Here is a 12,351-nt window from a genome sequence, read left to right on the forward strand (position 1 = left end):
TCTATTCTATTTTATTTGTATTTACTTGCACTATTTTATCTGTTGTATTGTGTTGCACTTTTGGAGGAGCCTGTGACCTAAGATTTTCATTGTCATATCTACAGTGTATCTATGTAAAAATGAAAATAGAAGCCTTGAATCTTGAATGAATCTTAAGAGCTCTTTTCCCTTTCCCTTCTGTCCACTCACTCTCTGAGCTGGCTCTGGGCGGTCTCAGACATGTTGCGTGGCATTGGGTAGTTTCCCGTCTGGATGGAAGCATTGGGCCCTGCTAGATGTTTGAACAGAGCATTGTCCACCAACATGAGGGCTGTGGCGGGTGTATGGTAGCCCGCGTTGTTGAAATAGGCCGTCACTTCTGTATATTTGCTGCTGCTGCCACGGAAAGCCGCACCCACCACACAGCGCTCATTAAAGCTGCCGCCTTCTTCCTCTGCCTGGGTCAGGACGTAATCTGTGAAGTCTGACGGGGAGCAAAAGGGGAATACGGTCAGTGTCGTCTCAAATTTTCCCATAATCATTCAAATCATATATATAGATTATGTTTTATACTCCGATTGCATTTTACTCTGTTCAATTGTAGTTTTAGTCCTATATGTGTTTAACAGAGACATTTAGGATTGACCTTTCAGGAAGGGCAAAAGGTGGATTTGCAAATTGTTAAGGACTGGGGGGTTTTATGGTGTAATGGTGGGGATTATTAGATAATGACAATTGATGGGTGGGACCAGTTTGTACTCTCTCTACTATATAGTGTGACTGTAAGCTGTGTTCTGGGAGCAGAACCTCTCTATCCTCTGAGGATGAAGTGGCTCTGTTTCTGCATTTGAGATCGATTTTACTTGTATATTGACTTTCTTTATTACTTTATTAAATATAACGAAAGACAAACTTTGTCCATGAATCATTTATCAGTTTCTCTTAAGAATTTCCTCCACAGTGAGTAAATATTCAACTTAGTCGTCAAGCAAGGTCCCTGTCTCTCACGATGCTCACCTGTGATGTTGACGAGCTCTCCAAGCTGGGCAGAGAGCTGTGAGCTGTATGCGTTTGCCAGGGCAAAGGCCACAGGGCCCATCCCCGGCGGCAGGGCCACAGGAACCCTGGTGGGGCCGTACTGACTGAGGGCCAGCCTCAGCTGAGGGGCCTTGTTGTGATTTGGCAAGCTGCGTGCCACAACTAAGGCCAAAATGGTGAAGACTAAAGGGACCAGGAACTGAGCCACCATCACCTTCCAGTTTCTCCAGCTGTACAGCGCCCTCTTTAAGAACATGGCGTAGAACTGTTGAAGGTATAGTCTGGCCTGATGGAGGAGGGAAGGAGATGTTAAATGTGTGCCATATTAATGAAATGCAGGATATATACCAAGTTTGCTTCTATGTTTATTGGGTTTTTTCAACAGCATACAGTTATTCTATCAGAGCATGTATCAAAAGTAGGTAAACAAATCTTCACTTTATAGAGAAATAGGTAGAGTAACAATGTAAATACTAGTGATGTTACGTATTGCGCCGAGGCTTCGGAGCGTGTGTCGAGTAATCCCCGAAGCTTTTTGTGAAGCATGTATCGAGGCTTGTATCGTTTTGGGCCAGTGACGTCATCGATGACAAACGAAGCCTCGCTGCCTGTCGATACCACGTGACTGCTTCAGAAAGCGATTCAGATCGGTTGAACCGTTGAACCACAACGCTCATAATACCCATGGATGTATAATAAGAACAATATTACCCCTCCTGTACCCGGGTCCGCTGGTGACACGATGGAATTAAAAGAGCTCAGACCCTCACTTATATAGAGGTCGGAACATGTCATAAGTATAAATAGATACAAGCTTAAATAAATGTAGGAACATGAATAAATACAGGAATAAATACGATGGACCGCGGTCGTGAGTGAACAATAGACTGAACAATACGACTGAACAATACGTCTTTTTTGTTGTTTATAAAAGCTACAGCTAAATGAGATAATGTAGTTAATAAATGTATTCTTTGATATGGTTTAGCCTTTCTCAGGCTACAACATGGTTACGTTTATGAATATTATTAAGGAATACAAATCCCTCTTTGCAATGTTTACCAGCCTCCTTAGGCTTTTCAATCACAATCATTCAACTGGAATAAAAACAATATTGTTAACATGAAAATATGATTTTATGTTCGTTGTTAAGAGTTATTCTAAGGCTTTACTCATTGGGAACTCGGTATGAGATAGAGTACACCAGAGCCGGAGTACACTATTGAGATGTCAAATCTGCCTGTTTTACACACTTTGACCAACAGGGGGGTTTGTGTTCAAATGAAGCCCATGATGAAGCCTCATGAGATGAAGCCTCATGAGATGAACCCTTTTGCGAACCAATTGGCTGGAAAGCTTCAAAGCTTCATAAGGCTTCATCTCGCCATCACTAGTAAATACTGCTTAACACCAGGGCAAACAAAATCCCACACAGACAGAAGACAAACAGACATACAAAAACAGACAAACAAAAAATAAACAAATAACCAGTCAGCTAAAACTAAAATGTCAATAATAAACAATAAATGTCAGTGTTGGGACCCCTCCAAAATGAAAAAGTTTAATGAGGAATGATTGGGAACTTTATCCTCTTAACAAATTTGAAAAAAGGGCCCCATATTTTCCCAAATGTACCATATTATCTCACCCCAGTGTTCAGCTTGATGTTGGAGCAGTCCTCTGAGATGAGCGTGCCGTTGTCTGTGAAGTCAGTGACATCCGTCATGCCGCTGGTGCTGCTGGCGTCATCGGCGGACCAGTCATTGGAGCGTCTCTCGTGTTGGTACTGTAGCGCTGGCAGCTGGATGGCCTGGATGTCCAAACTAGAATCCACTAACTTTCCCACTCTGAACAAACAAATTATCTATGGTTATCTTTCAACTTAAGACAAACTGGAATAACAGCAACAAAAGGGACTTTACATATGAACTCTTCAGTTTTGGCAGCAACTAACAAGGAAAATAGGTTTTAGAAACATTACATGATGAATTCACAGAAGCAAAACGTGTCCAAAACGCATGTATATTGTGTATACAAATTGTTACGGCAGTTATTTTGTGTCAGGTCCTTCAAATCCATCAACAATAACTATTTGATTTCCTTTCAGCAGCTCAGTAAGGTGAAAAAAACACTAGGCTGCTAGCAAACAAAGCAATTTCTGGGTGTTACAATTCAATCATCGTGTAATCAAGCACCTGCAAAGAAGGACAAATCCATTCTATACAGACCTTCATAGCGCCAGAAATGATTTGCCTTTGTGTCACCTACGAGTCTATCAGTTCATTCTTTCTATACCTCTGTTCTCTGGATTGGAGTAACAACAGTATGAACAAAAGAAAATGTGTTTAAGCTACCAGTATGTATACGCTTAGGCTGCTAAATCTAAAATGTTTGGTCATCAGATGTTCTGGATTAGAAAATAACATTATACACTTATTTGAAAGAATGTAATATGTTTTCTAAAGCCTTAAAAGTAGCAGTGTTAATATCTAACTGAGAAGGAGTTTTATTTGACTGCAACATACAGAAGAACAGAAGGTAGATACACGACCAAATGTTCAAACACACGCTTTCCTTGGTGTCTCGTTTGATGTTCGGTGAATGGTGGTAATGGTCGGAACTAACTGACTGCGTTTAGGTCACCTTTTGGTGACTTGTAAATAATGAGGCCAACATTCTTGGCTACACCAATTACAGGGACTACATTCATGCTAATTGAAGTAGCATGCAGTGTTAGCGGTCTGCAGGGAACACGCGCTCCTGTTGGTTGCCACAGATACACATATAAAGTCTACAGGGAAGCAGAAATAAGTGCTCAGTTAACAGCAGGCACCTGGGACTGAGAGCTGTGAGAAAACGAGGCGAACACATCAGCCATAGCACTGGTTTCATGTGAATTAAATATATATTATTACACCAATGTGGCTCAATATATAAGCTATGAGTTTTCAATATAGATGTATTGTAGAGAGCTACTTTATTATGGAAACCACTTTCTTTTGCAATCAAATATCCCCTCTTATTAGTAAGTGAAGGGTTGAGTAGTAATAGCTACAGCAGGAAGTCACTAGCGGTAACCAAATGGATAGTAGGATTGTTCAAATACATCCATCCTTTTCATGTCAAAATTGTTTCAGTTTCATATAATCATGTTTACAATTGTGTCTGTCTTCCTTCTTTTTGTAACCCTTTTATTTACAGTTTGTAGATAATTAAAACAAAATAAAATATCACCTTCACTTTAAGTATTAATTGTGATAGATAATTTTTGGGTCATATCCTACCATTATTGAAAATTAGAAAGACACAATCACTTTTCATATCATCCTATCTCTCCCACCTGAGGAAAACCTCTTCCATAGTGGTTACTGAAGCTCCGTAGCTGGCGATGCCCAGCTCTTCTCTGTTCATCTCCAGCTCAGCAAACAGCAGCTCAAACCTGAGAGCAAACACAAAGCGCATCGGGGAAACACATTACACATTTCCTCACAGGGGGAACCGAATGAGATCACTCAATATTACAATATGAGCTCTTGATGAGTGTTAAGCGGACAAATCCAATATAAATCCAATCATAGAACAGTAATAAGTGTCACTGTGGAGTCAGAGTCAGATTCATGGGGAGAAGAATGTTGATGTTCAGGATATAAAAAGGAGAAAGCTATCCAGATAATTGCTTGTAAAATAGGTAAAAGAAATGGAAAGGTTGGGATTTCAGTTTGTGTGTATATTGTTATGAAAAGAAATAGTTTGATGATCAGAGCCAAAGATTGAAGGAGCCATGTGGTTTCTTTTTGTATTTATTATAATGGTGTACTCAGTGTAGGTTTGTCACTAGGTTCAGGAGGTATGATTTCTGGTCAGTGGTATTTCTACTCTAAAAGCCACTTCACACGGTGTTATTGTGAGTATTCTACTCATGAACAAAGAGCAGTCTGACTCACCTGCTGGTGCTTTCTTTGGGCAAGATGAAAGAGAGCTCGGCGCCCGCACTGCTCTCCAGCGTGGCGTTAGGAACGTACATGTGGACGATGCGGGTGATCTCAGACACGTTACAAAGAGCGTCCTTTACTATCACCATGTGGTAGCCAGCACCTGGGGAGCAACAATGTAACAATGATGAATGTTCCCACTTTTAATAATCAAGTTGTATTTTCAACTCTCCTGAATGTCCAAGGCTTCCATATGAAGCAAGAACGGTAAAATCAATCCTACATATTGAATCTCAAACATATCTTTGTGACTTCATCTAATCTTTTTTCTTTATGCAAACATACACACACACACACACACACACACACACACTTCTACACACATTCTTACACAATTCCCTTTAGTGAACTCTATTCCTTTCCCATTTTGTGTTACAATTATTACTTTTTATTCTCATTTGCATCTTACCATAAGTATCACAATTAATGCTTAAAGTGAAGGTGATATTTTATTTTTGGTTTAATAATCTATAAACTGTAAATAAAAGAGCAAAAAAAAGGAGAAAAACAAACACTATTGTAAGCATGATTATATAAGTTGCTGAAACAGAAATAATAACATTTAAATAAAAAAGGATGGATGTATTTGAACAATCCAAAATCCATTGGGTTACTTACTGCCAGTGACTTCCTGCTGCAACAGTATTTCCACTCAACTCTTACCATATTTGTTCTTAAGGAATAGTGGTGACCCGCAGCACTGCAGCTCTCCTCCTGCCATGATGGCGATGCGGTCGCCGAGCAGGTCAGCCTCGTCCATGAAGTGTGTGGTGAGCAGGATGGTGCGACCCCTCTTCTCCCCCTGCAGGAGGTCCCAGGTGGCACGTCGAGCTGACGGATCCATACCTGATGTGGGCTCATCCAACATGACCACCTGAAGATAGATAAGATTGAAAATAAAGGGATGAGACATGTTCAATATGAAGGAAGGATTGGATAAATAGGAAGGAATGTGAATAATGCTCATGACATTCTTCACCTTGGAGTCTCCAATGAGGGCAATACCAATGGAGAGCTTTCTCTTCATGCCACCGGAGAGGGTCTTTGAGCGAGCGTGGCGCTTATCTTCGAGGTTCAGGATACGGATGGTGCGGTCTACCTCGTCTGGAATCTTGTCTCTGGAGAAGCCTTTCAGCTGGATATTGAGAAGATTAAAACACCAATTATAAAATAAAGTTGACCTCTAGAAAACAAAAACAAGCAATTGTAAACTTTGTGAAAGTTGCTTTTATGGATGAGCTAATGTATACGTTTATACAGGTGTACCTAAAGACATAAAGAGAACACAGCACAATAAGTTTCTCTACCAACAATGAACGAGCAGGATAACAATAAACTAATGTGTATTTGCAGTTTTCTTTTTGTATAATAGATAGAAGATAGCATTGGAGGATGAAACCCTCTGTAATGGTAACAAATGCAGAGCACACAGCACACACAGTGAAATGTGTTCTCTGCACAGCGCCCGGGTAGCAATGGGAGTTGGGGTTGTCCGGTGCCTTGCTCAAGGGCACCACGGCAGGGGCCCAGGAGGTGAACTGGTACCTCTCCAAGTAGCAGTCCACACTCCATATTTAGGTATGTTCGTGGACTTGAACCGACAACCTTACGACTCACAGTCCAAGCCCCTACTGACTGAGCCACTGCTGGGTTAAGTGTGTACTAGTACATGATTGTGTGAGTACCTGTGCGTAGAAGAGCAGGTGCTCACTGACGGTGAGGTTATCAAACAGGACGTCATGCTGGGGACAGAGTCCGAGGCTGCGGCGGATCAGAGCCATGTCCTGGCAGATGTCGTAGCCGTTGATATAGGCTCTGCCGCTGGTGGGAGGATACAGTCCTACGCACACACACACACACACACACACACACACACATACACACACAGGCGATCCGTTTGGGTCACATTAGTTAGGTGGCATCTATGTTTGACTGTGTTTACACTGGTGTGTTTCAGCTGGTCACCTGTCAGCATGGACAGTGTCGTGGACTTCCCAGCACCGTTGTGTCCGAGCAGCACCGTGATCTGTCCCTCGAACATGTTCAACGTCAGATCCCGCACAGCCTGCCGTGTCTTGTTCCCCATCTTGAATTCCTGTCGAGCAGATAAACCAACAAAATGATATTTGAGCAGAGAAGCCTGATGCTTATTTTCAATCTCAATACTGCAGCAAAAATATTGAATGACATCAGGTTGTTTGGAACAATAGCACCACCTGCCTCCTTTTACAGTTAGAGGACATGCTGTCATGTGTAACTGCTCACCTTAGCGAGGTGTTTTATCTTGATCCCCGAGACGAGTCCCGATGGCTCCTCCTCTATAAACTCCCCTTTCAGAGCCTTCTCTGCATCCTCCTCTTCCTCTTTCTCATTCACTAGAGCCATGCGGGGGCTGCTGCACCAGTATGAAGGCTGATGAAGACGAGGCACATGAGGGGATTGAGAAAAAGTGAGGAATAGATAGGAAGGGGGTAAACAGGCCTAAAGCAAAAATCTTTATAAAGTGAATAAAAAATTCTAGTATTCACATCTTTAAATAAAAAAGTCAAGTATTTCACACACTTGATATATTTCTATTATGTTCTTCAATGAAGCAAATGATTAACAGGATGCAACAAGAGAAGCAGAGTGATGAGATGATTCATGAAATTAGACCAAGTAAGACCAGAGTCAATGCTTCACTTTCTCCGTCACCCACGAACCCGAGAACAGCCACAATGGACATAAAGTGCGTCAAAGTCTAATCCACACCATCTAACCCTTCAATGGGAGTCTGTTGAATTCCTGAGTACTGGGAAAAGGGTTAGCATGAGTTTGTTTATTTTTCTGCGTGCGTCAAGAGTTCTTGTGTGAGAACGTCATTTCATGATTGTTGTAAACATAAACCCTATTTGTGTTGGCCGAACAGACTCAGACGTTTCCTGTTTTTCTAGCCATCTGAACCCAAAGACTTCCTCTGGCTGATACTGTATGTGGTGGCCTCAAATTTCCAGTCCCATTCACTGTCACTATATAGTATTACAGCCACTTTCACTGAGTGCAGCAATTTCCTTAATGTGAGGCCATTTTCAGTCATAGGAGACCTTGACCATGACCATGCAACTACCTGATGGTGCTTTGAGTGGCGAACACCAACCAATTGCAGCAATTCTCCACCTGATAATGTGTCTTTAACTGTAAACCACAATATGAAAGCCACGGCAGACCCGGGTTCAAATCCTGCTAGCGACAGTTTAGCATTACTCAGGAATTTCAACAAACACGTCACTGGTCATATCCTTGAAATGCACTAGTATTTCTGCACTTGTAGTATTAAGTATCATATAGCTTTAATAGGTGAAGTAGAAAGTATGTGTTAATTTGTCTGCCTCTTAGATAACAAAGCTGTATCTTATCTTTTGTTAGGAAAAAGTCTAAAGTCTTACAATGTGTTTTGCTATTGCCACATACGTTATATGAACTCAGGCAAACTGTGAATAGCTGCTCTACTTTTCATACAACTTGCTCAGTGAGTAGTTTTATCAGAATTTCTTTAGATAAGAAAAAGATAAACACCAAATTCTCTATCTGAAAGTTCCTACACCAAACTCTGACAAAGATATTTCAGAAAACCGTTAATATAAAAGCCCACAAGTTGGGGTTTGAAGAGTTACATTGAAAAATGAAAACACTTATTGTTATTGCGGAAGATGATCACAGAACCAACCTAACTACACAACTTCCCCTTTTTATTTTTGGTTGACTTCTTTTAAGTTTTAATTAGCAACTGACACTGAAGTAAAAAGTGTGAGGAGGGCCACTATGTTCAGATAACTGCAATTATCTGAAGGTTTATAATGCCTGTGAATGCATTATCTGTTCATACTTTCATCTCACCAGAGCAGCTGTATTTGGTTAAACTCCCAAGTGATTGTGTGTGTGCAAAAGTGAGTTGCTTAGCTTTGAAGCATACCAGTAGGAAGAAGTAAGATGGAAGAGGCACTCCGTACTCTCCTGGAAAAACGGCCTCCATGTACCAGGCCACCAACCCATAGATCACCGCGTCAAACAGCAGCAAACACAACACCTGGCCCATGGAGAAGTCATCGTCCACAGTCACCGAGTCGAACAAGTTTGACCACTGGATTCCCGTTCCTACAGAAGGGAAGAGAGACAAGAAAACATTATTTTAAATGTTGTTTCAACAGTCAGGGAAAGATAAATTAATACAGCCAGATATCTCAAAAAGGTATAGATTGTAGTTTACTAAATTGACTTCGACCGTAACCTCTCACCTTTGCCTTCAAACATTCCTATGAGCTGAGCTCCCATAGACATGGCCACGTTGGAGATGAGGCAGGCTGACACTTTTTGGGCATGGCTCATCAGGTCGTAGCGTGGCCACAGGAACAAATAAGGCAGGTAGCTCAGGAAATAGATGAAGCCGCCCGCTGCTGCCGCCACATTCGCTGAAGTTAGACAAAAAAAAGGAAAAGAAAGAAAGAAAGAGATGTTGAGTGGCAAGATGTAATGGGTGAATTACTACGTGAGGAAAACTGCTTTTGCTATAAAACCCATTACCCGGATTGGCAGAGCAAGTCTGGGAGTGCTGCTCAGATGAAGCATTAAGAAGGACAAGTGAGAAATGGTGGACATTTTGAGCAGATGAGATGTGAAAGACATCAGAACATCTGTTCACACAAAGATTGTCAAAAGAGAAAAAAAAATCAATCTTTGTAAAATAGGGCACTGGAGGTTCCTCTCTGTTGGCTTGGCATATTAATCTTAAAAGTCCCTCATCGCTAACTCTTTCCTCTTAAAGGTGGGGTAGGTAATTTTGGAGAAACCAGCTCGAGTGCGCTAGAATTTGAAAATACACAGCCGGAGAAAATCTGCCACTTCCTTATAGAGCCCCTCCTCCAACACACACGAACGCGCACATGACCAATGAGGGCACGAGATAAGTTTGTGCACAGATGGAAGGCTGACAGGCAGGTGGGCCATCCAGTTATTTTAGCCGGGCCGGCTAAAATGATTGGTCGTGCTTTTTACAGTACTACGGCTTCCACAGATGACATTTTTGTATGGATTTTTTGTCAAAGCACATAAGATATTCATTGCTATCGGGATGTTAAGAGCATTCCATGGAATATAACAAAAAGTGTATCTCGAGCCGGTTTCTCAAACTTACCTACCCCACCTTTAAGTTTACAAATCAATATATATATGGAAAACCCTTAGAGCTATTTTGTTCATTTTGTAATGATCTTTGTCTTTTGGCATGTATTGAAGTACATATGAGGGGGAAAGAACCAGATGATAATGCAGATTGAGCTAATGTTGGTAAGTAATTGATGCAGTTTTAATGACTTAAGTCGGGCTGTCAAATACCACAGTTTGGACAATTATTCATGGGCAGAAGACAGATCGGGCTTAAGGAAGTCTGAGGAAGTAGGAAGAAGAAAGGACGAGCAGGACAAGAAAGTCAAGCCTCCTCCAAATAATAATAAAGTGCAATCAAGTGCATGTTTCTTGTGTAAGTATTTAAATAAGCCAGAAAACAACACTACAGCATGACTAAGCAAGTGCTAACAGTGTTGCAACTGCTTTGCAAAGGGCTACATAACACTGAGGCTCTGAACACTTGCAACCTGAGCTGCTGGGCTTCATTCATATTCTGGTCTAAATGAGGGAGAGCACAAAGAGGGTGGACAGATAGGATTTAAATTGTTTTCTTTATCGTCTGAGTTGTTCAGGCTGGAAAGGGTTCTTTCATTTAATGTGGTTGAATACAGAAAGGAGCTCTGTACTACTTAATACAAAAATAGTTCTACTTTTAAGAGCGAACAAAACCTTTCTCTTCACCAAGAAACTGCCCTATTCAACAGCAGCAGATTAAATCAAACAGTCATTACATGAGCTACATTTTTATATAAGAATGTAATAGGTTTTCAAACCCTTTGTGTAGTTTAAATGTTGCATTTATTGCTGGGTTTATGCTTTGAACCAGCCAAGCCAACAATAGACACTTATACACTGACGTTATACTTATGCACACACTGACCTATATCTGAGAGGCTACAACAAGCCGGAGAGGAAAGGGCATGGGACCACATCGTACACGACAGAACACAAAGACAGGCAGTGAAAACACATGATCATTATTCAAAGTGGACAGACCTTGTGAGAAGAAGGCACTGATCATGAAGCTGAAGTTGATGGTAGCCACAGTGAAGAAGAGCAGGAAGACAAAGACCAGCGTAGGGTCACTGTAGGTCAGCACTGCTCCATTAGGGCTCATCTAAAACAGGTGAAAACCAGATCTGTGATCAGTTATGACTTGCTTAGACACATTTAAACCCCCTTAAATAAAAAGGAAAAAACGACTACCTTATTGTTATGAAAATTGTATAATAATGTAATAAAATACTTGATAGTTTGCTTCCCCAGCTACATCTCTTTTTCCTTTTATTTTCCTCTTGCTTTGTACAAAACCACTGTAAAGCTCTGCCTCACTTGGCTTATTAGTTTACAAAGTCGCACTGTATAAAGTATTGCTTTGAGAGCTACAGCTAAGCTACATACTTTCTGTACAAAATAAATACTGCAGGTATTTCCACTAAATCATCTTAAATGCTACAATGGATTATGATACCTTTGGGGAAGTTATTTCAAGCTGGAATGTGGCTTGTGTAACAATGCTTTGTAACACATATACTCACATGGATACAAAGGAGTAGGGTGACGAGAAAGATTGAAATGGAGAGGAAGAGGGAGAACATGAGGAACCAGGCGCTCCAGTGGAGCCAGTTGCTGAGGCCCATCATCCTCATGTACTCCTGAAATACACAAGAAAAGTTTGACATTAAACATCAGTTTTACTACTTATTTTAACACCAAGAAAACATCCCTTCTAAAAAAGGCACGTAAACACACCTTGAGCTTCCTCTCCTTCTCCTGCACCACGGCTCGCACGATGTTGAGCGAGGTGTAGGTGAAGCTGAGCACCAGTATTAGGGGCAGCTGGTTCTGAATGGCCAGGATGAAGACGTCGTAAATAAAGGCCGGGTAAGGAAACCGTGACAGGACCACTCTGGTCTGTCGCAGCAGAGAGGAAGCAGACGTTCCGTTGAAAGAGCGCATGATGGCTCGGTCCACTGCGTGCTGTACAGCAAGGAATCCCTCTCGATAATACCCTTTAAAAGAGAAAATAAATATCAACACTGAAGAAAATATGTTGAAAAAGAAAGACTTCTACTTTGCCAAAGGGACCTGTTCTCCCAGACAAAGCACTCAGTGCTAACTTGTTTTTTTTAAATGTGAAAATGGGTAAGAGGCATTGAGGAACACAAGTGGAGCTGCA

General features: G+C 41.3%; 1 protein-coding gene across 1 annotated transcript in view; it reads right to left on the reverse strand.

Annotated features, from left to right (window-relative positions):
- Positions 1–12,351, reverse strand: part of LOC117492406 (ATP-binding cassette sub-family A member 3-like) — a 32,357-nt gene that overhangs the window by 10,689 nt on the left and 9,317 nt on the right. Inside the window, exons 6-20 of the mRNA XM_034142666.1 lie at positions 11,925–12,184; positions 11,711–11,827; positions 11,169–11,289; positions 9,284–9,457; positions 8,962–9,143; positions 7,275–7,421; positions 6,975–7,104; positions 6,695–6,849; positions 5,989–6,144; positions 5,673–5,883; positions 4,962–5,112; positions 4,358–4,456; positions 2,666–2,864; positions 997–1,303; positions 190–463 (exon numbers count right to left, since the gene is read on the reverse strand). Of these exons, the coding sequence (XP_033998557.1) occupies positions 190–463; positions 997–1,303; positions 2,666–2,864; positions 4,358–4,456; positions 4,962–5,112; positions 5,673–5,883; positions 5,989–6,144; positions 6,695–6,849; positions 6,975–7,104; positions 7,275–7,421; positions 8,962–9,143; positions 9,284–9,457; positions 11,169–11,289; positions 11,711–11,827; positions 11,925–12,184 (2,683 nt within the window). The remainder of the gene's footprint in view (positions 1–189; positions 464–996; positions 1,304–2,665; positions 2,865–4,357; positions 4,457–4,961; positions 5,113–5,672; positions 5,884–5,988; positions 6,145–6,694; positions 6,850–6,974; positions 7,105–7,274; positions 7,422–8,961; positions 9,144–9,283; positions 9,458–11,168; positions 11,290–11,710; positions 11,828–11,924; positions 12,185–12,351) is intronic.

The sequence above is a fragment of the Trematomus bernacchii genome, unplaced genomic scaffold (genome assembly GCF_902827165.1).
Source record: "Trematomus bernacchii unplaced genomic scaffold, fTreBer1.1, whole genome shotgun sequence".
NCBI lineage: Eukaryota > Metazoa > Chordata > Actinopteri > Perciformes > Nototheniidae > Trematomus > Trematomus bernacchii.